Consider the following 27362-nt stretch of genomic DNA (forward strand, 5'->3'; position numbering starts at 1 on the left):
GGGGGGGGGTCTTAATTGAGGCCATTGGACTGCTCCGCTTTCTCCACAATTTAATTGATGGAAAGGAACTTGAGTCTCCAAAATGGCGAGTGGTGGGCCGGACGGACTGGAGGGGCCTCGCGCCTCTGTCTGCTGACTGTAAAAAAAAGAAGAAGAAGAAAAAAAATGAATGAAGAAAGAAAGTGAACTTTAAAAAAAGAAGAAAAAATACATGAGAAAACGTGAGGCGGGTTGGATCCATCCAAGTCAAATAAACATAGTCTACTCTAGTGTTTAAAAAGAAAAAAAACAAGAAAAAAAAACTGAGTCAAATGATAGCTTCCTTTCTTTGTGGAACAATTATCGTGGAAACATTTCTATATTGTTAGAAGTTTATCATTAACAATTTTATCTTTGGCAGCTGTATAGTTTTTAAGTTAAAAAATGATGATGGTGCACTTTTTACTGTACTTCTCACTTCTATGTTGTTGTTGTGGCAATGATTGATTGATTGATTGATTGATGATGATGATGATGATGATGATGACGACGTAGCAATTAACGAAATTTCCAACAACATGAAACTGCCTATTTATGCCGTTTTAGTAGATCGGGTCTCTTTTTTACACACTCTAATTGTCGTTTTAGTTCGTTTTTTGGTCGTTGGTGTTTGTTTTATGTTGTCTTCCTTTTCTCTTTTTGGGTAAAAAGCATGCGCACAGTGCAGATTAAAAAAGAGAACATTCATAAAAATAAAAAAAACAAGGAAAAATGTAATAAACTTGTTGCGTTCTGCATTTAATGTGAAGTGTCTGTTACTTGTGGTTCCTAGAGTCTCTAGAAGTAGAATGGGAGCCAGAGCCTTCATCTATCAGGCTCCTCTCTTGTGGAACCAGCTCCTGGTCTGGGTTTTGAGGGCCGTAAACCATCACCACATTCAGCCAGACCTGCCTTAACCTTTCTCTTCATAGTAGTAGTATCAGATTAATTTACCATATAATCAACGATATAATCAATGTGGAGGGAGGCAGGCCTGTACAGCCTGATCCCGCAGGGGAGAGTTCTAGCCTGACCATCCGCTGATCCTCTCCTTGACTTGCCTTTCTTAATTATGACTGTCGGGGGACTTCCTTTGACACACTGAGAGTCTCTCTCCTTTATCTTTCCATCTGTGTGCATCCATGTCCCAGAAATGCTTGTTACTAACCTAGCTCCGGGGAGAGTCCTTATGTCTTTTTTCACCCAGCATGGTACCTTGGATTAGGGTGGCAGCTAAATCATGGTGGCAGCTGTGCCGATGATCCTGCTCCACACCCTGCTATGCACCCTGCTACGCTCTGCTGTGCCCTGTTATACCAACAAATACTATTTCTGGTCATTGTTCCATTATCTTTATTGGGACTACTATTGCCATTGTTCATCAGACCCCCAACCGGCACCGTCAGACACCACCTACCAAGAGCCCTTGCCTCCTTGCTCTTGGAGAAATTACTAGAATTGTTGTAAAGTGTAAATTATAGAGTGTGGTCTAGACCTACTCTATCTGTAAAGTGTCCTTAGATAACATTTGTTTGATACTACATTCTATGATTTGATACTATACATAAAATAGAACTGAATTGAGTTGAATAATTAAAAACATTATTCAAAAGAAATGCTATAGGAGTTGCTTCCATCTTTCATTTCTATATTACTTTGTCCACCCTTTCTTCCCTTCCTAACTCTTGTTTCTTCCCTTTGTCTTCTCCTCCTCTCTTTTCACATCTCTCATTCACTTCCTCTCTTTTCCCTCTGTCAGCCCCCAGACTGATAAAACCGTTCAGTTCACGAGGCCAACCATTTAAGCCTCGACTCGGAAATCTCCTCTTAAAACAACACACACACACACACACAAAATCCACATCCTATCCAAACATGCCTTTATTTATGGCCTGGTCCTCCACCTCCACTTACATTATTCCAGCCTCACTATTACGCTGCCTTCCATCATCATCACGATGACGACTTGAGTTCGGATTGTTTCCATCTGGGAAGATCAAACACACTGAGCATGCATGTTTATCCATGCATATTTATCTTCATACACTGAACTTCACCTTGTTATTCAGACAGTAGAAGGGTGTTATCAAAGTGCCAAATATTGGTCTGATCACGTTCCAGGAAACAGATGTATTGTTTTTTTGTTGAAAGCTACAGGAAATCAAACACAGCCCGTGTACTTTTGCATGTTAGGGCAGAGGCTGCAGACTTTACAGAGGCTGTGCACACCAACAATAAGCTAAGAGTCCACATTAATGCAGTCCGGTTTCATTTTTACATTGCTCTTGTGGGCCTTTCCAACTTTTTGTTGTCATATTGACACTTTAGCCCACTCTAGTCAAATGAGTAACTTCCACGAAGCCTAAGGCCTCACCAAAGATTTAAGAAATGAGCAAAATATTAGCAACATCAATACCAAGATATCATAACGTTGCTCCATAGTGTGGGTCAAATTCCAAAAACACTTTATGTCTGATCTGATGACATCATCAGGGTTATTTTAGACTGTTTTCATAATGAGTAAAGGAGTGCCACTTTAGGTTGTACAATTCATTATGGCTTGGTTTGGTGCATTAATAACACATATGGATAACATATAACAAATACTTTTCAGGGATAGCACCAGGAAGTCCTGGATGTATTTTCATTGCTGTCCACCAATCTTTATCAAGACAGAGACATGCATTCAATGTCTGACATTGAAACTCCAAGTTGTCAAATCTGCTCATGGCCAAAAAAAAAGTCAACAACAGGGCAGCTTTGTTATGTGCATGTACAGGGTAAATGTCCCTAAACGGGCTGGTGTTATATGTTGAAACCCCACCTGGCCCTAGGTTATCGGCACAAATTTGACACAGGTGGTGTAAACAATAATGTGATAATGAACCAGGTAAAACTTGATTCTAAAAGACTAAGCCCCAAGGTGAAGACCTTGGCAAAACCTACTATTGTTTATGACATATTCTGACAAATTTCATTCAAACAAAGGACCAAAAGCCAATTAAACCTGGAAGGGTGCTCCAGGCCTGTGGTTGGTAACTTTAGATCAATGTCTTCAGAGTTGACAAACTCACAGCTTACAGTATCTTGTTCTTTATTCTCTGCTGCATATTGATCAACGTGTTTTTAACAACTTTACGTATGCTGTCTAACATCTGTTCTATGTAAAAGCCAAAACTGGGAGACTTTTTTCACATCACATCTGCTCTGTCAGATGAGAACAAACGTCTGGCGTCTAGTGAAGTGGACATGTGATGTGAGTCCAACGTCCTTTGTTCCAATGAGTTAACAACAGGGACATGACACTTGCCCTTATGGAAAGGTAAACGACGTTGTGGTCCTGTGAGGACAAGTTGTTTTACACACATCCAAGCGTTACCTTTCCGGTATGCAACAAACATGGCCTATATTTAAAAGACCTTGATAAGAAAAGCATCAAAGTAGAGTTTATGCAAATCAAGCACCTATATTAAAGCCCCACACTGTTCCTTTAGTGTGTGTGTGTGTGGCTTAAACAACTAACTTTTTCTTTCTAATTCTTCAATTGGCTCACATCTTGCCTGTTGAGGTCAAATCAAGACTTTCACGCATGTGTAACTTTGGCCTGTTAAACATTCAGCACAGAGATTGCATCCTACTGTGTGTGGTAAGTGTGTGTGGGGGGGTTAGGGTTACATCACAGGTACGGTTCAACTGAGACCCAAGCACCTGCGCGCCAGGTGAGTTCCCTCTGTCAGCCTGGGGGGGGGGGGAAATCCAGTGCCAAATCATAAAGGCGCGTGTGATTTATCTTAATTGGCCTGGAGTGTGGAGACAAGCCGGCAGTTAACCATCAGTCCAATTATAAAATATTCTTCTTGTTCTTCTCTTGCAGGAAATTGTCATTTCTTGTGTTTCTTCTTGTTTCTAATACAGGGTTCTAGTGCTGTTTGCCTAGCCTGCAGCTGTAATATTTCAAGACACCCTGGTAAGAAATATGAACCTGTAACTTGTTGTGATTGGATTATTAGCTGAATTAAAGTGGAGTGGGGCCTCTTGTAGCCGCAGTGGTTGCAATATTTCATAGTGAGCCTTATTGCACAGTGATTTGCCCGCTTCTACGTCACCCTCTTGTGTAATGCTGGGTATTCTGTTTTCATCCCTGCAGTGACCAGTCAGCTGCGACACCCTGTACAGTGGGAGCATCACAACAGCCTGATCTGTTCTGCTGTGTGGGACCTTTTCTTCTGCATGCGTGGGTCTCTACAAGGTATGCTGGGATGGGACGTTTGTCGAAAACAGGGGAAAATCCATCTTCTCTTTTAGTCTTGTCTGCGACTTTTGCGCGTGCCTCGAAGCAATCCATTCCAAGTCCAATCAATAGCCCATCTAATGGTGTTTTCCGCCTTTTGCGCACGAGTTAACCCGCTCCAAACCCAGCATGTAGGACAGTAAAGATTTAAGTGTGAGCTCCATGTTTGTCAGCATCAGCCGTTTTGTTACCCAGTTCTAAGTGCGCTCAGTGATTGGTGGACACGTTCCAAGCTGCTAAGTATTGATTGTCTAAGGTAGATTGTAGTGTATACTCCGTGTATGTGTGTTTGGAGGAAGGGGGGGGGGGGGGCGGCAGCGGTCACTGTGTGTTGCATTCTACCATTATAGCCTAATATTGCATCCAGGGGGGGAACCCCGGCGGCCATTGGGCATCTTGACATCACATGGACCCGAGGTCACGTGGTCCGCGAGACAGAGGGAGGGGAGGAAGAAAGTGGGGTGGGATGATTTTTGTGTGTGTGTAAATCTAGACAGTAATGCCCCGCCGATAATTCACGGTGCCTCGTAAAAAGTCGACATTAAATCGCCCCGGGCCTACAAATCACCGGCGCCAAATTATGAGTTCACTTGACTTCGCCAACGCGCTGTTTTCCAAATACCAGCGAGCCGCCGCGAGCTGCTCCGCCCGGCTCTTCACAGATTCTCCAACTTCTCCCTTCCCGACTTCCTCTGCTGCTGCTCCTGCCGTGTCTTCTTCGTGCGCCCTCGCGTCCAGCGGACACCACCTCCATGTCTCCAGTGGGAGAGGCGGCGGAGAGCTCCCTCTCCCTCCCTCCTCCTTTTCTTCATCTCATTCCTCCTCGTTCCCCCCCTCTCCTACTTCCTCATCGCTCTGCGTGTCTCTATCGGGACTGAGCAGCAGCAGCAGCGGGAGTATCGAACCCTGCGCTCAGCCTGAAGTGTGCACAAGAGGGTCTTTTAGCGCGCCAGGAGCCGGGCAGATGTGGTCCTCTCTGCAGGGATCCGCCACGGAGCGGTTCCCCGGTAGACTCCAGCTGCTGACTAGGCTCCCTGAGCCGGCCTGCAGGAGGCAGACTTGCCCAGAACAGCCGGAACGGCGGCAGTTAGAGGAACTGCGGATTTACCCCTGGATGAGAAGCTCAGGTGAGGGAAGAGATGAGGTGGAAGTGAAGTCATGAGGGGGATGAGAAATGTGTGAGGCCTCTCAGGTGAATTAGAGAGAGAGGTAAGGGAGGGGGGGACTGGATGACGATGTTTATATTAATAAGTTGAGAAAAGAAAAGAGGGATGGAGGCAGGGGTGGGAGGTGGTGGCGTGTGCATCAAAGAGAAAGATGGGGGGTGGGGTATTAGCTCGAGCCAATAATCACGTTAAACGCTCTTTAAACTGTTGGCCCGGTTGCGCAGCGGCCACTGCCGGTAGCTGAACTATGCCTGTCTGTGTCTTCTCTCTCTCTCTGTGCAGATCTTTTATGGCTCTGCGACCTCCACGAAACATAATTTAAGACGTGGTGAATATTCATTAGCTGATATTGTATTTCAGGAGAGGACAGGGGACCGCTGGAGTATCCCAGATTATCCCAAATTGTGACGAAATCCTCCAGAAAAAAAAAAGTCTCCTTCCCATCCTGACGCCGATGGTTATCGCTCATATTCGGTGTTCAGTGCTCAGCCTCTCTGTCCTGATAGTCTTGTGTTTCTGACTTGTGTTTCAGCTCTGACTGGCCCACTGAACGCCCATTGTGCTATTGTACTGTCACCACAATCCGCTAATACTACACTATAAATTAGCAGATGGGTTTGATCTCTGAATGCCTGCCCTTTCCCCCGGTTGTAAAGCGGCTTTGTGCGGCAGCAGCAGCGGCGGCTTGGCGCTGAATGGATGCGGGGCCTCGGAGCCTCGAGTCACAACAACCACAACCACACACACACACAGAAACACACACACCACAAAGAACATTTTCTTGCCTTAAAATACTGAATGGTAGCGCGTAAAACTGTGAAAAATGGGGTTTGTTAGTGCGCAAAATGGACATTATGGATCACGATATGTTGCATTAAAAAACAGCAGCTTTTTTAAATATATAGTATATGTGCGTAAATCTGGTTAATCCCACGTTTTTTCTTCCAATTCAATGATGTTCTTTGTTTCTATCGAACAGACCTCCCACACACACACACACACACACACACACACACACACACACACACACTACAGAGCTCAGTCTAGTTCATGACAGTTATGCTGAGACTTTGTGATAAAAATGGAGAAAATAATGAAACTTGCTTCGTGAAATTAGACGTATTTGACTTGTTTCTGTTCATATCAAACTAATTCGTCGGGGTGTGCTTTGAAAACTAGAGTTGAGAAGGCAACACATAGCCTATTATGAACTATTAATACAATTTTACACAGTGAAATAAAATGAAAGCTACGTTTTCATGACCTTGATATGAGGAAATCTTATTTTAAAGTTATGAAAAGATAATCGTATGTTGACAATGTTCAGATACATTTCATCACACGGAATAAAATGAAATAAAATGAGATACACAGTGGAAGGATAACAAATGATTTTTATTACAGGAACGTAGACGCACAGACACACACTGGAGGAAGAGAAGAACGTATGTGTGTGTGTGTGTGGGGGGGGGGGGGGGGGGGGGGGGGGGGGGGGGGGGGGGGTTGAAGGGGTCGATCCAGCCAGCCGTAATGAATTTATAGATTTTAATTTAGATCCGATTCCAGTCTGAGGCTTGGAAGAGAAAAAAAAAAGTCCCGGATGTTCCCGTTAACAGCGACGGATGAGCCAAACGCACGAGCGCTTATTAAAGAAGGTTTTACATGGACGCGCACGTGCGCGGTTAGATAGCAAACCATATAACATACTTACATACGTGTGTGTGTGTATGTGTGTGTGTGTGTGTGTGTGTTAGAGAGAGATAGTTAGAGAGAGCAAAATACACTCACTTCTTGTTGATTAGCAGAAAATTCCAACTCGAGCTCCAGCGCCAACAAATCACAGCCGATAGCGCGAGAGCAGGCGAAATATTACCAACACACACACACACACACACACACACACACACACACTGCATAGAATTACCTCCCTATGCAGCATTAAGGAAGTGTCACCCTGATAAGCGCACCCACTTACACGTACTCAATCGCGCGCACACTCCCACGCTGCTGACACTCAGTCACACACACATACTGACCGCTGCCTTCCATAAAACTGTGGTGCATGTAAAATAGCCACATACAAAATCGCAGCAGCTGATATGAGTTGTGTTTGAGTTCACTTAATTCAGAGGATTGTGGGCTTTGGAAAGATATTTCAATATAAAATATGTCAATGTTAAAGAGAGCCACAAATACAACCTAACAGAGAATTATGTGTTTTGTAAATCTTTATTTTTTATTTTCCTTTCCCTCTCTCTACCGTAAATCAGTAGCTTACTCTTTGAAAATGTTTTAGACATGGTTTCATCACATGAATAAGAAATGAATTCAATTAAACAAAGGGGTCATTGGAAATGTCTCAATATAAATATGTAACACAGCACATAAAAAAGAGGTTTCTCTGCTATGTATTTTTAAGATAGAAAAATAATTTAATTAGATGCAGGAATTCAGAAAATAAAAGAAGCGAGAAAATACTGTGTGTGTGTGTGTGTGTGTGCAAGCAAGTTTGACCACATCTTGAATTTTGGAAATTCTCCCCCTCCCCCTCCCCATTTTAGATGAATATATCTAAAGTTTTATTATAAAGCCTGAAATATATTTATATTATATAATTGTGGGTTTAGATGCTGTTTCAAAGCCATCATGTGGATGCTTTTTTAATCAGATTTTATCTGTTATGAATCAGAACTACATAGGTATAAATATGTTGCAAAACTAATATATGTTGTAATAAAAAAAGGAAATACAGTATATTCCCAAAAATGAAGGCCTTCAATACTCAATATCCAGCCCTTTGTTTTATTCTTTAATACATATATTGATTTGGGGGTCTTAAAGTTAGCACAAAGCTATAGGTTATCAGCCTGTAAAATACCCAAAATGAGAGTATAAACTCCTCATATAACTTTATAAAACCCCAAATTCCCACAGAAATACTAAGGACATGACTATGAAAACTATGAAAATCAATATCAAAGGGAATCCATTTTCTTTCTTTAGCTCATTCACACCCAGAAAACAGACAGTCGGAGGCCCAAAATTTATTTTAACAAAGATTTATGCCACACATTGGGAAAAATGTGCTGGTCTAATCCTGTTTTTATTCATTTATTTATTCTTTTTTTGTCTCATAGTCTTCTCCTAAACAGAGCTCAGCTGCCGTGGCATGCGCTTATTGAAGAAGATAACTTATTTAGAGTAAAAAGGTGTCCGTCACTCTGTATTTCCTGTGTTTCTACCCTCTCATCTCTTCACTGTTTGGTCCGGTGAGGATTCCAACCGAAATTCTTCCATCACACATTCACGAGCCTTCACTAAACACCAGCCAATGCCGTTAAAGTACGCACACACAGCCACGAAGCCCAGGGTGATTGCTCTTTGCTGCATTGTGAGTCCGAGTCCATTAAAATGCCCCATAGTAGAAATGCACAAACCACAAACTTAAAGGTGTGTTGTATCTGTTTTGTGAAGAGTTTGAGGGTTTCAAATATAAAAAGTCCAAACTTCAACCCTTACCCCCAATGGCACCGTCACTGACTCATCCCTGTGATTGAGCACAGGAGTTTTCTCTGGCAGAGCGAGAGAGAGAAAGAGAGAGTGGCCGGCAGCTGACCTCTGAGCTGTGAAACTGTGACCCAGTTTCTCCTTAACCTTCAGGCGCTGCGTGACCTTTGAAGACAGAAGGTCAGCGTGGTTCCTGTGCTCATGCTCAGCACGGACGCATGCACATTTCACATGAGGGGCAATGGATGTCTTTCTTTTTCCGTCTGTCAACTTGGTAGTGGTCTAACGCAGCCATTCCCACCCAGGGCTGGGCCCACGTGGACCCTAGGGAGGACTTCTGCAGTGGCCACGGGGTACATGGAAAGATAGTATTCATAATTTGAATAAATTGAAAGTATGATTTCATTGAAAGAGCATATAGCTACATTGTAACATGAATTAGCCAGCAACCGGTTAAATAACTAAAACTAATGGCGTGACCCTCGTGTTGTCTTCTCGTCAAAACTGAAAATCAACACTTTTCTTGATGCGTTTTATTGACATTTTTAACATTTTGTTACGTTTTTTTCCTTTTTTTCAACACTTTTGGCGCTTTTTACAATGTTTGTCACTTTATTTGATGTTTTCAACACTACATAACACTAACTTGTTCACTTTTTCAGTTATTTTTGGAGTTTATGGTCAACAAAATCTCATCTCATCTCACAAAATCTCATTTATATGACATTGTACCTAATGTTTGAGTTAGAAAAGCAGAAATTAGGAATTATTTAGACTGAAATTAAAGGATTGTATGTTAATGGATAATCACAGACTGGAATATGTCAACTTTTACTCAATACTATTTCAAAACCATTCAGTCTTTTTCAAATAAATATAAGATTAATGAAAATAGAGACTTGTACTTGCCAAAGAGTATTGTGTGGAATCCATCATGTTATTTTGGGTAAAAAGAACATTGATATAGGAAAATGGGTCAATTTGTCCCAAGGACAACACAAGGGTTAAAGTAAGGTGATCGTGAATTAAAAACACAAGTCCATCTGACAGGACTGAGGGGGTACCTCAGACCAAAAAGGTTGGGACATGCCTGACTCGCAGCATGGCTCTATTTCTGTTCTTGTTATTTATTCAAGGAAACTGCTACAGGAAGTCTCTCCGGAGTCACATGGTACACTCTTTTCCACCTTAAATTCCCCTTTTAATTATGCAGTAGACTCAAACCTGTGTACATCTCCTTTAAGTCTGTGGAGTAAATATTGAGACAGACGGCTGCTGGACTAACAGTGTAACCACATCTTTAAGGTGTTTACAAAGCCACACTTCAAATGGGTTTGCCAGGAAATGGAGGTGGCGGCACGTGGCTAGCAGGTTTGGATTAAGACTAACGCCAAGGTACAAACTGGCAACAGGCACAGAGGTCAAAAATCAAACAAGGCTGTTATACCCTGTGATAAAACCATGAAAGAAAATAGTTTATATTTTATTTCACATTTTTCAATTTTTTTAATGTGTTTAAATATCTTTTAATGATTTTAATGACTCAATGTTATGTTGTTTTAATTTTACATATTATATTAGAATTTTAAATGTTTAATTTTTAATTTTTATTTTTTATTTTTTTTATTTTTTTTTATTATAATTTTTTTTTATTTTTGTTACATTTAAAAAAAAATTAAAATTGTATAAATGTAGGATTTCAATTTTAATTTTTTTTAATTTTTAGAAATGTAATAAAAACTGATAGTAGTGAGTAATGCATCCAAAGTAAACCCTTTAAAACTCAGAAAAAGTCTAATAGTTCAGTAGTCACACTAGTAGCGACACTTGCATCACCTGATAGAGGTCACATTTTCCAAAATGTTGGTCCTAGCTCACTGTGTGTGGATATGTTGGCAAACTTTCAGAGTATAACTTCCTTTGAGCTCCATTCATCAAATTTTTGAGGCAAGTAAAATGCCAATTTTTTGAAGGACAGTATAGAATGATAAGTCCAATTTTCCTACTGTTTTAAATAATAAAAAAAGAAATTAAAAAAGGCTGGAGCATGTAAGTGGAATGTTTGAGGCTGTAAATTGAATGAATCCGCAAAGATGAACCCAGAAAGCCTTTATTTGATTTTTGAAGGGGAAAAAAATATCTTAAAAAAAAAAAAGTTAAACATTGAAGCCAAGTCGAGTCAAAATTATGACCTAGGTCAAAAGTTGCACAACTAAGTCAGAAGAGTATAAACTTAAAAACTTGACTTTTAAAATAGTGGATGCTAGTAAAAAGACAAAAAAAACAGCAAAATAGTAGCAAAAAATAAGAGCATAAGCATAAATTAAGAGCAAAATAGTTCACATAACTTTAACCCTCTTGTTGTCCTCAGGTCAAATTTGACCTTTTATTTTTTTAAAGAAGCTAAATCTGGGTTTCTTTTAAGCAAATTTCCTAAAAATAACACAGATCAGTTCCCTACTCTTCATTGATTTTGGGTTTTGTATTCAATTTTATAGCATTTATTTTTTTTAACTATTGACTTGGTTTTAAAACAGTATCTTGCATGACTTAACTTCATGCGGTCCTAAGATCTTAACTATTAGTCACAATAATTCATAATTTCATCATTTTAACTCAAAAGTTGGGTGTAATTTCACATTAAGCATGCTCGTTGACCATTAGTTCCCAAAAAAGTGTTAAACTGGTGTTAATAAGTTGGTGTTATTGAGTGAAAAAAGCCATATTTACGGGAAATACTTTATTATTTCACCAAAAAAAGAATTCATGGTTACAACATGCATGATTAATCTGTAACACACGACTTTCCTTGAGCAGGGAGACTAACTTAGACTTGCGCCATGCAGGTGCCGACAGACGGCGCGGGCGGCAGACGTACACGCGCCACCAGACGCTCGAGCTGGAGAAGGAGTTCCACTTCAACCGGTACCTCACGCGGCGGCGGCGGATCGAGATCGCGCACGCGCTCTGTCTCACGGAACGGCAGATCAAGATCTGGTTCCAGAACCGGAGGATGAAGTGGAAGAAGGAGAACAGGCTGACTGAGAGCGGCTCCCCAACGGCACCGCTACCGCCACCCGAGGAGGAGGAGGAAGAGGAAGAGGAGGAAGAGGAGTGATAACAATGACTACTAGACACTTTAACACATCCTAACACTTGTTTTTTTAACTCCTCATCTCAGATATCATTCTTAACGTTTTAGGGAAATGAAATAAAAAGTGATGTTTTCTGTTTTATGAGCATTCCATGCGTAAAGGAGACCGGTAGTTGGAACATGTCGGTCTTTATTTTGGAGCTCTTTTACGCCTGCGCGTTCAAAATGTGAAACTAATTACATATACCACCTATTAATTTGTTTAGCTGTTACCCAAACTTAAAAATCAAGGTTTACTCTCAAACACGACGAGGATGTTTCCTTTGACCCCATAGTCCGGGTTAGTAGTACCACATACCCTGGGGTCAAATGTAACATGATGAAATCAGGATTTTAACCAACACTTGATATTAATACTTCCATTGAACATTTTCATGACTTTTAAATATAATATTTGTGTGTGTGTTTGTGGGTTGAGAGCCACAGCTCCGTCCATCTTTCTTTATCCAAGTCCGACATGTAAAAAAAAAAGCAAATAAGGTGCTCGGGGTAACATTTCGTAACCCAGACTTGTGTCCCAGCTAACTAAAAGCTAAATTAAAACATTGTTTTTCATAGGAAAGCTTTAATAGAACATGTAAGGGGAGGGGGGGGGGGGGATCTCCATAACTGGGAGCGCGCTCTACCAGGTAAGCCACCCAGGCGCCCTTCTAAGCCTCTTCTAAGCACTAAATGCTTGCTCTTGGGGGTCTTGTTGGGTTTTTGTGAATTATAAGTTGTGGTCTAGACCTTCTAGAGCTGTAAAGTGGCATCAAATAACTCTTATGATTTGATACAATAAATAAAATTGAATTGAAGTGAAGCTATCTTGTGATTTCTGTGCATACAAAGCTGAGCGTTGGTGTTAAAAATGGCTCCAGGGAAGCAGATGGGAGTGGAATCATTCAGTTATTTAAACCTCATACCTAACCTGCTCCATTCAGGGCTGTCCCTAAAGATATAAAAACCCACCAACAAAGCTCAGCACAAAAGCGTTCCCAAAAAAGGACATTTTTCTATTATTAATTTAACTTTCTGTAAATCTCATCTTGCAGGTCTTAATGGTGTTTCTAGCTATGGCATGTAATTCTGGTGGCAAGTTCCAAGTGTTCCCTTTTCATTTAATGAGTTTGATTCCAAGCCCTGTTATTGAAGAAATTACCTCAATAGTTATCAGTTTGCACCTGTGTTTTCTGTGGGTTTGATCCTGTCCCTATTCGGTTATATTTTTTTATATTATAATTATAAGGTGGCTAACCCAAAGATACACAGGGTATACTGAAGGTCCACTGAGTTCAATGGAGGGATAGCCTGTGACCCAATAACTTCCTGTCAGTTATGTGTTGTACATGAAGTCTTGATGTCTTGAAACAATGATATGCTTTTTTTTTTTAAATAGCTATGGGCTGTCTTTACTTTCTGTTTTTGAAACTGTGTTTTCATGTTGCCTGAGACATACAATGTACTCAAAAATAAAAACGTCAACTGCAATGAGTGTGTTGTCACATATTATAACATATGTCTCCCTTTCATCAGGAAGTATTCCTAGATAGCAGCTATTTAGGATTGTAATGTTGTGGTTCTATTGGAATATGAAACTACTTCATGGCATTAACCTAAACAGACTAATAGAACCACTGTTACACTGTCAATAAGAATAATATAGACAATAATAGGTCATCAGTAAAGATCTGAGACAATAACTTCAACACGTGGTCCAGTAAATCTGGATTATGGAGCCAGCACTCCACACTTCGACAGCACTTATTTCTTCCAATCATGCTTCTATTACAATGTGGGAATAAGTAGCTGTTAGATGAAAAATTCTGTCTGCAACAGAAAAAAAGCAAAATTACTAGAGAAAATCGCTGTGAGTGTTGGTCACGTTTCTAACTAATGTGTTGGCACACATTTCAGCCCATACAGTTTTCTGATGTGCATATCATTTCATGTATAAACAGTGTATCATCTAACATGTAAAATCTGATGTAAAAATACAACATACACATGTGTTTTTAAAATTTTGAAGGAGTACTTGGCCTTTCCAGGTATTTTTCGACTCCAATAGTGATTGTTTGTGTGTGTGCCAGCAGCAGCTGGAGAAGCACGCTCCCATGAGAACACAAGATTGCACACACTGCAGCAGCCGAGGCTTTTATTAAGTTCTGATAGGTTTCACTTTGAGTTGAGAGTGTAATAATGACTGTCACTGGTTATTTACTGCAGTAATGAGTGCCAATGCGCTTTTATAAATACCCTCACCTTGTTTGCAGGTGTAAATATATTAAAGGGCCACTGTTACAGCTATTAGCTCAATAACATTCAAACTTCCAGTATTTACAATAACATCCTAATTTAACAGTGGTGCAATTCGGGCTTGAGCTCCCATCCTTACCCTAAAAAATATGTATTTATATCTATATTTACATGGCCTAAATATAAACAACATCACATCTGTGAGTTTCGTAATTAACATGTGCAACACACATCTGGAACATGAAATGGAGGTATTAGATTATAGGCTTATTTCCTAATATTTTTAGGCCATGTCTGACACTAAAAGTATCAGAAAGATGAAGAATTTTGACACTTACATTTTTTTTATATACATATAGCTCAATTCTCATATTAGGAGCAAGAGATGCGGTTGAAAGCACCATATCTTTGTTAGAATAAAAAACACAGGCCTATTACTTTTCTTAAAATGTATGCGTAATTGCATTTATTTAGTCAGTTAGACAGCGCATTGGGAAATAGCTGATGCTTAACACGTTGTAACGAAGACTGAAAACATAAAAAGCAATCATTTTACTTCATTGCCTGAAAGTGTTACACACATTGCACTGACTGTACCAACACATGACACCGAAAAGCCCGTGGACTTATTCTTCTCCATCACCAGTTCGATACAGAAAAACGTAAATCTACATGGAGCTGATATGATCATGTGACTAACCTGACTGATATAGTGCCCAAATATTTCCTCCAAAGAACAAAAAAAGCAGATGTTTGCATTAATAACAGAACAAAGTCACATTTAAAACACAAAGTATAATAATACAACTCGTTCATACAACTCGTTTGTTTTCGAAGTAAAGGTGTTCTGACTTCTTTTGAAGGGCATATATTAATAATTCAGGCATATTTGAAGATTTCTTGATGTCTGTGTGGTTTAAAACAAGAGCAAAGGATTTGTTTGAAAGCTATTCCTACTCCTTTCAGACCGAGAGACACCCGTACTCCAGCTCACTGCAAAACCTGCTGATGTGGGGGCAGTTTCTCCCATTTTTACCTCATACTTCGAAGCCATGCGTGCCAAAAATATCCAAGCCTGTTCCATTCAAGCTGCGCAAAGTCTCACCAAATCCAAACGAAATTTCTAGGTTGTATGGTTGCCTCTGGAAGTCCTCGGCGGTCTGTAAGACAGCATAAACTGGGACAGGGCGGTGGTGTGTGTGGGGGGATGTTATAGCTGGTCCTGATGTCTTTATTGCGTCCATGAAAAGGCCGGAAACCCCAATAAAAGCAACGAACACAAAGTAACCAACAGTGTGTGTGCAGCCGGCTCTGTGTTGCTTCCTTATTTTCTGTTAATTTTTTACCCGAGACATTTTCAAAGAGGAAGCGTTGGATCCGCTCCCGCAAACCAGATCCCTTGTGGGTCAATGGAGGTCTAAAATCAATGTCTGTTTTTGAATTGGATTCGAACTAAGCATGCGAACTTAGAAAGGACACGAATGCGAGGTATTAGGTCAGACAGAGTTGGCCAGGTATCCTGTTAATAGCAGTTTGGATAGATATTTTATTAAAAGAAACTGCAATGATACGCAGAACGCAGATAAAGCAGACCAACAGTTGACCAGGTAACCGCCGACTGTGCGGTCAAATGTGGGTCGCTGCGGGGCCCACATGGAAGATCTTGTCTGGATTTCAGAGCTTCTGAAGATTGCAGTCCTGAAAATGTGACTTTGGATACATTCTGGGCTTGGACCGTGCGGTCTCATTGAAGGACAAATAGGAGTTGTTGATGTGGTTCTGCAAAAGAGAAGGCATCAAGCTTATTCAGGATTCAAGATGTTTGGGGGCTCAAGCTCCAGGAACGTCATTTCAGGTGTGTTTTTAAATCTATCTGTATAGACAAAGCTTCCAAGGCTGGTTTAAACTGCTGCTGTGCAATATAATAAGAAGAAGGGGGGGAAAAATCCCCGCAGCGTGTGTGAGCATCCTGCGGCTCTGGGCCTGCAGGCCGTTAAAACGGTGACGCGTTGCCGCATTGCGAAAGCGCTTTTACGCACGGCTTTTCGGGCCCACGCCAGCTCTCAGGTGATGTTGTCGCTGTGGCTGATCGAGCCACATTTATTTCACCTACTGTGTACACTTCAACCTCTGCAGCTTGGTAGAAAGCCTACTACACACAATGGACACGGACGACCCCAGACGTGGTTGATAATAAGAAGAATTTGTGTCATCTTTCCACAAAATGTAATTTTTGCCAACATGGCACAGTTGTTGGGTTTCTTTGGCGCAGAGCGACACCATTTTGCTGGATCTCCATCCATTTTATGGAGAGACACTGAGGTTTACACACACACACACACACACAAACACACACCGATGACCATAATAGGTGTAGTGCTTTGTGTGTTCTGAATTAGCCATGACACTTTTGGACACCACGTATTTATGTCTCACTATCTTTCCTTTAACAACATTGGAGCTTTTTTCTTAAATCATTATTTTGGTTTGATTTCTCATAAAAAAAGAAAAAAAACATAATAATCTGACAACACTTTTCCAACCTAAACAAATATCTGATTTGGTTCGTTCAAGTCCAACATTTGTGGAAAAATGGAGCAGCCAATGCCAACCACAGACAGAGAGAGGGTTTTTAGGAAAAGACAGGAAGAAAGAAGCAAAACGCACAGTTTCTTCTCTGTGCCGTGCGAGCTGCCGGAATGCTGTTCTTAAGAGAGGCAGAAGAAGAAGAAGAAGAAGAAAATGGCGGCGGGAAGAATGGGAGAAATAGAAGGAGCAGCTACCCTCTGACTGCACTCCGTGGAGAAATGCAATAAATTCCTTGTTGTTTTATGAAAATTTACAACTTTGTGATACAAGTTTATGAGTGGCCGCGCGCGGGGATTGGCCGACGGGCTGGTCATGTGGAAGCTCTTAACGTGAACATGAACTTTTTATGATTTCCCAAGTGACTATATTGCTGCTGCACTCCGCTCCGGCCCGAACAGCAGCCTCTCCTCCCTCGCTCTGCCCGGGGCTCAGGAGGCGCCGCGCGGAGCCGGGCAACCGCGAGGAAATGAACGCCCCGGCTCTAATTAAACGGACTAGTTAATGAGAATACTAGTTGTGACTGAGGAAACCGGCACGAGGAGACGTTAACAACAACCCGCCCCCTCCCCCCCCCCCTCCTTCTCCTGCTCTTCCTACTCTGCCATGGCTCCGCGCTCCGTCTGGTCTCGTGCTGCTGTCTACGCTAAATCGGTGGACCGAGATACGGACAGTTCCGCTGTGATGCGGCGAAGAGGGGCCGGGCCGCCAGACCAAAAACTGGGGGAAATATCCATCCCAGAGATGACATTATGATTTATTTTTCTAACTGCAATTTCACATTTTATTCATGTAATTCCTCACTTGTCACCGCGAGGATGATGATGCCGATGACGATCGGGGTGGTGATGAAGATGACGGTGGTGTTTTGATGATTGGGTGACAACGGGGGGAGCCCCCACCCCCCTCCACGTCCTCCTCATCCTCACCTCCTCGCGCTGCCACCCCTCTATCCAATTAGGCTATCATCCATCCACCCATCCATCCATCCCTCCACCCATCCATCCGGTCTACACACGGTTAGGGCCGTGTCGTGCCTTTCCGGGGGTGCCTGACTCGCTGCACGCGGGACGCCGAAGTGAGCTGCAGGTGTGTGGGGCTCGTGACGGATTGTCAACAAAACGGTAAGAGCCATTCATGCACGTTTCTTCTCAGGCGCATTGTTATGGGAGCAAAACAAGTCAAAGTGCAGTGCTTTGCGTAAATCTGCTGCTTCTGGTCTGCACGTTAACGTTATAAATGAGGTGGTGTTATTCCAGCTCAGATTAAAGCCTTTCCTGGCTGGATTAGGCTCCACGATGAGCCATCCAGATGAATTGGCTCTCTAAGTGGTGGGATAAACTGCGGAAGAACTATTTGTCGGTTAGAACTCGGCGGTTTGAGATCCGGGAGATTACCTCGTCTTTTTGCCCCAAAGCCGTTCCCGGTGAACGGAGGGAGGGGGTAGATTTATTCAACACAGTGATTTCATGTGACTGCAGGTGTGCTGGATTTGACAAATCATTATTTCAAATCACGTATTTTATAATCTTTTTATCTTCTTTATTTTTGAAGAAAAGGGACACGTTTGAGCCTGTTAGCCAATTATTTGGTCTTCACCAGGTTGCATGTAATTGTAGTCCAACTGTCGCTCTGTCTGTGTGTTTCAAAATGGCCTTTAAGTGCTCTAGGTGTGTGTTTTAGAATTGTTTCACTTCCAGATCTCAGTGGAGGAGCTTCCAGGTTTCAGCTGCAGTTGTTGACTCTTTGTGTGTGTGTTTGTGTGTGTGTGTGTATAGACACAGGAATGTTGTTTCTGTCTCGGTCCGAACAGCCCACTTTTACGACTTTGTTTCCCTTCTCATATCCTCCCTGCGGCTCGCGGGCTGTTTTTATTTTATTGTCTACACCTAACCGGCCCAGCGACCCCCCCTCCCACACACACACACACACCAGCCTCCACTCACTCACACACACATCTGCAGCTCTGTCTGTCTGTCTGTCTGTCTTCTCTTTGGTCTCCAATTTGTTGCTGTCTCAAATATCAAACACCTTGAAGGGTGTTTGATATTTGTAGGGAATTCCTTCACCACACACACACACACACACACACACACACACACACACATACACACACATACACATACTCATATTTCTTTTCCCCATCTCTCACTCTGTATATGTAATAGACTACATGTCCATGCTCAGCATGTCAGTTTATTACCTAACTAATGAATGACTGCGTGATGTAAGTTAATCTCCAAATTCTTAGAGAGAGTTGTGTGCCAACAACCATAGGCTAATTAGCAGCTAGGCTAAAGAGAACAACTTCTCTTACAGAAATAAAGTCGGTTACAATTATTATTATTAATCATAATAAAAATAAAAATAATTAGAATTAGAATAAAATAGATTAATCTATTTAGACAATGTGGACATATGGACGGATACAAGATGAGTTCCTGGGTGTAGCTTTATGTATGGCTGCGTTTTCGAAGGCTATGAACACACTGATAGATATTAGTACAAAATACACTTCAAAATTGAACCATTTGCCATAATACTTGCACTGATTATCACTGAAACCTCTAACCTCAAAGACAGCTTGTATTGCTGGTGGAACATGGCGCACAGATCTCTTTCCAGGGAAGTCTATGTGCAGTGGAAAGCTTTTATTTTCTTCATATTTGAACCAGTAAATAAACAGCAAACTCTCCAACAGTTCGCAAAAATATTAGCTGTAGGCAAATAATGTAGGATAACTCATGATGATAGATACAGTCGGAATAGCAGTCTTGGTGTGCTTTAGCTGGAGCTCTGTCTGCACCACATTAATAGCACGGCACATTTCCTATAGTATGTAAGTGTATTATAGGTTTGGTATTGTTTTTGTCTCATTCATGATGTGGTATAATATTCATGCTGCGGTCCTTTCCCTTGCACAAATGTCTATTGGAAAAATCTGCAAAAACTCCGGATCAGTTTCATTTTACGTCCAATGCCAGTGTTTGTGTTTGTGTACCACATCGGAGTGTGAGTGTGTGTGAATGGTGAATGTTTTCCTTCAGATGTAAAATTGCTTTGAGCAGTTGTTAAGACTGGAAAAGCGCTATATGAATACAGCACATTTACATTTACATTTACATCTGCGTAAAGCAAAGCAGGTCGCTGTAATATCAGAAGGCGCAAGGCTTTAAGAAATCCGGAAAGCCGTTGTATTAAGTAGCCTTTAGTTTATGAACTATTTCTTCTTATTATTTCTTTCCTTCTTTGATGTAATCGCAGAGAGAGAGAGAGAGAGATTTGTGGCATGGAGGGAGAAGCTGTTGCACTTTGGGGAATGGGGTGTGGAGAAATCCGTGCGTAAGAACGCATCCATGGCTTTGCTCGCACTGTGTCCAAGAAACAAAAGCCTATAGGTATGGGATGTTAAATTCGTGCTTAGTGGTCAGGGTAAGAAATCTTATTAAATATTAAATATTAAGTAGCCTATAGTTTATGAACTAAATCCATTTTTTCTTCATTCCAACAACACACACATTTCTCCGTTACTCATATTGTGAACCCCGCTGCGTAAAGAGGAAGGAGGAGAAAACTAAAACACAGCATAATGCCTGCCTTGGGCACAGAATTAAGCTTTTAATATCAGTTTACAAATGTTTTTTTCAGTAAATATAAACAGGCCTACTTAATTTATAAGTTTGAATCTAACACAATAAACACACAGGAAACCGTACTATTGCAGCAGTTTACAGTAGAAGTGATTATAATTATATTGTAAGTGCATTTTATTCATAGTTAATAATCATACTGTAATTATTGGCTGGCTTAATGGCAATTATCTCTCATTACAAGCTATTGTCTGTAGTAGAAGCAGTTTTAGTATTCACAGTCACGGGGCTCGAGTCAAGTGTATACGTTTATTTAAAGACGTGGATAAACATGCATTTGTACATACATGTGCTATTCAGATACATACATACCAATATATATCATTCATGAACATGTTTATATTCACATATTCTCATTACACATTAATACCCACTTTCAGCACCAGCAGACTATGTAGGACACAGGTCTATGGAAAGGAAGGAAAAATAAAATTAGGAAATTAAAATACAAATCTCGATCAAATCTAAAGATGAAAACAAATTTTTATATATATGTTGTAATGTCTTTATTGATTATTTATGTTGTGTCAGGGACTGCTTTTGTCTTTAAACTGTGGAGGAGGCCAGGTTCACGCATGAGGAACACACCGCACCGGGAAGCTCCAGAAGCTCCGGAGCGGTGGTCACACTGACCCCGCCGGGAAGGTGCTGCTGTTCGGTCTGCTGTGCTCTCCAGTGAGCCGCCCAACTGCTCCTGCACGCTCCCACATGACGCTCTGATGCCATCTAGCGTCATGTTGACGACAGCACCAAACAGTCACAAACGCGCACACACACACATCCTCTGGGTAATACCTACTAAGATAGAGAAATGACATTCAGCCTAAAACTAAAAAAAGATGAATGTATCTCAGTTGTCCTGCGAGGGTGTGATGTCCAGATGGCAACGTGTGCGTGTGACTGTGAGTGTGTATGGTCTGTTGTCGTCTGGTCGGTTGTGTGGTCTGTGTAGCTGTTGACAAACAGATGATGTGCCCAACTTAACTTTTTTGTCTTCTTTGGAATGAAACCAGACCAGACATGACGACAGGCAGCGAGCGCGAGCATGCGCCCGTGTGGGTATGTGTGTGGGGAGTACTTCTAGTCTTTTGTCTCGCTGGTTGTTGGCTTCTTTCCTTCTTTGATGTAATCTCGCAGAGAGAGACAGATTTGTGGCATGGAGGGAGAAGCTGTTGCACTTTGGGGAATGGGGTGTGGAGATATCCGTGCGCGCACAAGAACGCATCCATGACTTTGCGCGCACTGTGTCCAAAAAACAGAAGCCTATAGGTATGGGATGTTAAATGTGTGCTTATTGGTCAGGGTAGCTGTTTCGAAGAACAAAGGCAACCAGAGACATTGTACTAGATTCATTGTGCGCCTACGTATGCTATAGTGTTGTGTGTGTGTGTGTGTCTGTGTGTGTAAGTGTGTGCGTGTGTGTAAACAGTAACTCGTCCTTCCTCCGTGATTTCATCATTTATACTGGCTCCTAATCTGCGGATCTGCTGTGCAACCTTCCGAATATGTACAACCAGGTGTGTGAGTGTGTGTGTGTGTGTGTGTGTGTGTGTGTGTGTGTGTGTTCAAGTGGGTGATCATTTGAATCCACAGCGCTGCTTTTGATTTATGGCTCCAGCTATATCGGACTTTAATCGGTTATTCAAAATCAACTTCGGCGCATTAAATCAGCATCTCCCCCCCCCCCCCCCCCCTCCCTTTCTCGACATCCAAACACCTCGATTGAATTTTTGGTGTATTATAATCATCAGGATGGTCGTATCAGAGGGGAATTCAGCATTATTATTCAGCTGCATATAAACGATTGAAATGCACCACCGTCTTCATGCAAAGTTAAATGTCTCCCTACTATTAAAGGTGAATTAAAAAAAAAACTGTGCAGAATGTAATAAGTGGAAAATAATATTGCGTTTGGGTAGATCTATTAACAAAATTAAAACTAAATTAACAATGATAATAACAAACAACTAAATACGAATAGTTACAACACTAATAGGAGCCTATTCCATTACAATACTAATATAAAAATTTCCTTTTTTAATTGTAGCCTATTTAAAATTCGGACTGCAATAATAGGCTACGTTGTTGTGTTGTATGTATGCAGGTATATTTATATATATATTTATATTTACATGAAATAGCACAGTCTATGCTTGAACAATTGCACCTGCATGTGCGCGTGCCCGCTTCTGCTAAATCAGGATATTTAGCAGAGACTTTGTGAAAAACAAGCAAGTCCTCCCCGTGATGCTGCATTCAGGCGCCCGTTAATGTTTAACTCGTCCCGGGGCCCTATGTGGCCGAGGGCTCGCGTGCACGGGTAACAGTTCGATGAACTGACCCTTAGCACGAGCTCACGGTGCCGTGAAGGACGAGGCCAGCAGGCTCGAGCTGCCTGGAAACGATTATTACATTAAAACCAAAAAAACACCCACTATGAGCCAGTCTATTTTAGCCAGTTCTATTTCCTCACATGATTAACCAAATGGATGATCTACTTGCTGTAACTTTACCATGGCACAGACTGGTCCAATGTATCCAAACTACTTTTTAAGAGACTTTTACGCCTAATCATGTCGCATGTCTATTTGTAGTATTGTGGAGTTTTATTAAATGTAGGAAATATAATTTAAAAATTTAGAAATAATCAGTAATAATTATTACCAATCCTACATCCGGTGAATGAATCTTTAAAATGTTTTTCGAGTGTAATTAGCAAAGCTCAAAATGAAATCCTGGGTAAAAAAAAAGAGAGATAAAAAGAAAGAAATGTCAATGAAATAAATCGCTAATTTTTAATTTCATAGACCGTTAATTATTCCGCAATGATTTTTATTGAGTGAAATGTGGTGGTTTGAGCATTGTCGGGCTGAAATGAACCGCAGATGAACTGTACAGTGCTCGTGTGTGTGTGTGTGTGTGTGTTCGCGTGCGCGTTCCTTATGTGCAACACAGCACATGTGTTCATCTGCTGTTTGCTGCGGGCCTGTTTTTCAATTCGTCGCCATTCCTCGGACTCTTTACAAGGAGTCATAAACGGTCATAAAGCCATAAAAGTCCCGAGGTCACACACACACACACACACACACACACACACACACACACACACAGAGAGAGAGAGCCATAAAGCCATAAAGCAGCAGTCTCACTCCTACAGCTTTAATTGGCGATAATCTCTGAAGTTTCTCAGATTCCTGGAGTTCCTTCAGCAGCCCTTAACTGTTTACACTGCAGCTCAAACCCAGCCACACAGGCTGATGTACTGCCACTGGCAGTCTGGAAGTCTGATAACATGTTTAACACGCGTGCCTGTTATTAAAAAGCTACCATTCGGACTATCACCATGTCACCAAAAACCGCTGTTGGATGGACACATCATGCAGTTATTAATAGGGTCTCATAACTGGTGGTTATTTGGGACACAACCCAGAATATCATCCTTTTTTTCTTTTCCCATATAGGCTAGACCATCCTTATTATTATTACTATTATTATTAGTATTGTTGTTGTTGTTATTATTGGTGTTGTTGTTGTAGTAACAGCCTGGTAGTAGTAGTATATTATTATTTCCGTTGCTGTTTTTTGTTATTCATTGCAGTTATTAACCTAGCTCATTAGTAATATTGAAATTACAGATGAGGCCTATTTCATTTGTTGTAATTCTTGTTGCTATTTCTGCCAAATATGTTACTTATCAAAGGAAAAAGGTCCAAGATGTGTGTCCTATATGGCAACATGTTGGCTGCCTTGTCTCAAAAAGTCGTTAAAACCTTCTGTAGAATGATAAAAGTAGCATATGGATTGTGCTCTGAGCAGGCTACAATGGGCCAACTGTACAACAATGTGTATTTTTATCAATATCTGCATATAAACAATAAGTTAGCACTAAACCACAGTCTATAGAAAGAGCTAAAACACAACCCCTTGACAGTTAGGGCGCGTGAGAGAACGCGTGACAGTCTCCCTTTTATAGCTTATGGCGTCACAATCCACTTATGTGTCTCTCCTGCATACTCACTCTCTCTCTCTCCCTCTCTCTCTCTCTCTCTCTCTCTCTCTCTCTCTCTCTCTCTCTCTTATAAACTACTGCTTCCAGCCGTTTCCCATTCCCCAAACCGTCTTCCTTTCTGTGCGCTGTTTGGTGCCGTTCTCCCCAAAAACTGCAACACACCTGCAAAGACAAGCAACCACCCGCTCAGATAGCTAGCATGCAGGCTAGTCTACAGTATAAATGTCTCCCATGTCCATATGGTCCATGCAATGAGCTCACATTGAATTAAGCAGTCACATGAGTCGTATTACGCTGATACTGCACCTCATATTTAGGTCTGTAGACTATCTTCGGTTAGTGTGTTAAAATACCCCATTAACTTACTATCATATTGACTAGCTTATTTAAATTAATTGCACCCAAAGATGTGAGAACCCTGTTATATGTAGTCCCGGATTTGGTAAAAAACTTGATTAATATAGCCTGCTTTGAACCTAGACTGCAACATAATGCATGTCCAAATAGTCTCATAGCAGGATTTACAAGTGTATTTCCTTTTTAATAACATCCATGTGTAAACTTAATGGTAATATCATGTCTATATATCTGAACTAGTATCAATAAATGTCATGTAGAAGTTTCCAAAGGTTGGGCTAACATCCAAAACAGCTTCATATACTTTATGAAATGTTATAAAACTTCACAATGCAGCATTTTGCTGGGACCTGTTCATTAATGCTGCTTTGCTAATGTATTTAATTCTAACTTTAATTCTCTTAAATGTCACTTTCTAGTTCTTTCTCAACTGCTATAATGGATGCATGTGTCAAAAAAGTCCTATTTACCCTCCAGATTGCTTAACAGGTGCCACTAGGCTATTTTATTTCTTATAGCCTACCAAAGCCATAATCATTTTAAACCCGTGCTAATGCATGTGTGTGTGAGTGTGTGAGTGTGATAGTATTACCGTCCTGTGTGTGTCCCAGGCTGTAGGCCATGCCTGTCCTGCCCCGACTGTTGGTGCTCATTAATGATTAAACCCCAGTCAGCTCCAACACAATGCGGCCGCTTCCCGTTCCCACAAAGCGGAGAGGAAGCGGCGCGTCCTGCCCGTGAGAGAGAGAGAGAGAGAGAGAGGGAGAGAGAGGGAGAGAGAGAGAGGGGTCAAAATGAAAGTTAAAAAGAGAGATTCAACAACTGTCTGTGTGAGCCTTCACAGACAGAAAGCGAGAGTCGAGCTCTAAACGTATTATCTCTCCCTGCTCTAACAGTGCAAGGCTACTTAAAAAACAGAAGAAGAAGAGAGAAGGCATGGAGGAATGGACTGGGTGGGAGGGTGAAGTTAAAGTAAAAATAGAGTCTTTGTCTCTATTTGTCAGTCGGACTGTCTGCAGTTTGGCCACGCAGACAAGTCAGAGCCTGTAGGGAAACAGAGAAAGACCCGGAGAGAGATTTATTTATGGCTGCGGTTATTTTACGACCTCGGCGACACGTATTCCGTTTGTAAGTGGGAATGAAAAGCAGGCCGACTTTTTTTTTTTTTTAGCCTTCTTAAATTTCTGAAATGTCTGTCTTGTTTCTTTTTTTTATCATAAAGAACAAGAAAAAAACAGTTTATTTTGCGGTGGTTTTACACAAAAAAAAATTGGTCTGGAAGGAGATTACTTTCATAATTTTGTAAATCTAAACTACAAAGTAATAGCCTGGAGTTTAGTAGAATAGCGCGCGCGTGTGTGTGTGTGTGTGTGTGTGTGTGTGTGTGTGTTCACATTTTGGTTTCATTTACCTTCAAGACACACACCATTTTAAAAACCTCTAAAGCTAGGCCTGTTATGGTTAGTAGCCACAATGATGAATAATACACTGATAACAACATAAAAACAATAGTAATAACTTTGGGATAAGATTAAGATTTTTTTTTTAAACATAAATCATTTTCGCCATATGCTTTGTGTACCATCATGTACATTTGTTAAGGGTTTAATTAAAAACATAAAAAACTTATTTCAACGACAAAAGTATGCGAAATTCAATCGTTGTCACATGATTTGTCAGAATACATATTTCTTTAAACATATTGCCCATTATTATAATTTTTTCTCATTTTTTTCTATTTGTCAGAATACATATTTCTTTAAACATATTGCCCATTATTATCATTTTTTTCTCATTTTTTTCTATTTATGTGCGTAATTGCCAAACCATGAGTATTTTAACATGTAATAATTACGAAACGTGTTTTCCAGTGCTTTAGTGTCTAACAGTATTTAGGCTAGGAGGTTATTTGTATACATATATTTCACTTGAATATATATATATGACCCCATGGAAGAAACTGTCGGGCGCGAGACTATAATCAGTGTCAAGAAAACGGGAAAAATTGGGAAACTTCGAGACTGTTTTCTTTCTTCTCCTTTTACATTCGGGCCTAATCAGTGTCACAGGGGAAGAAAATAATAATTCATTGCGCACATTGATCAGAGAGAAGCCACTTGCGCAAGAATACAACAGGAGCACGAGAGACAGCACAGCTTGGAACTAACACGGCATGTCATTGGTTCAGCAGAAGGACGTGGAGATGCGTCATCCGGGGTATTTTTCATCAATAAAACATTAACAGACATCAGATCGGGTTCACAAAATCCCTACCAGATTATCAATGACTCTTCCGATGGAGAAAATAATCCTGATGCAAGAAGAGCACACACACACACACACACACACACACACACACACACACACACACACATATATATACACACAC

At 41.0% G+C, this 27362-nt stretch overlaps 2 protein-coding genes across 3 annotated transcripts in view; both read left to right on the forward strand.

The window, feature by feature from the left end:
• Positions 1-12233, forward strand: part of LOC117958205 (homeobox protein Hox-B8a-like) — an 18635-nt gene extending 6402 nt beyond the window's left edge. The window contains exons 1-2 of one of the 2 annotated variants that reach the window (XM_034894484.1): positions 4616-5436; positions 11829-12233. In XM_034894484.1, coding sequence (XP_034750375.1) covers positions 4890-5436; positions 11829-12100 — 819 coding nt within the window. In that variant the 5' untranslated portion in view covers positions 4616-4889 and the 3' untranslated portion in view covers positions 12101-12233. Of the gene's footprint in view, positions 1-4615; positions 5437-11813 lie in introns of those variants that run through there. The other variant, XM_034894485.1, reaches the window with a different exon arrangement.
• Positions 12234-17324: 5091 nt separating this feature from the next.
• Positions 17325-27362, forward strand: part of hoxb3a (homeobox B3a) — an 86558-nt gene continuing 76520 nt past the window's right edge. The window contains exon 1 of the mRNA XM_034894474.1: positions 17325-18081. The gene's annotated coding sequence lies outside the window, so the exon portion shown is untranslated. The remainder of the gene's footprint in view (positions 18082-27362) is intronic.

The sequence above is a fragment of the Etheostoma cragini genome, chromosome 15 (assembly GCF_013103735.1).
Source record: "Etheostoma cragini isolate CJK2018 chromosome 15, CSU_Ecrag_1.0, whole genome shotgun sequence".
Lineage (NCBI taxonomy): Eukaryota > Metazoa > Chordata > Actinopteri > Perciformes > Percidae > Etheostoma > Etheostoma cragini.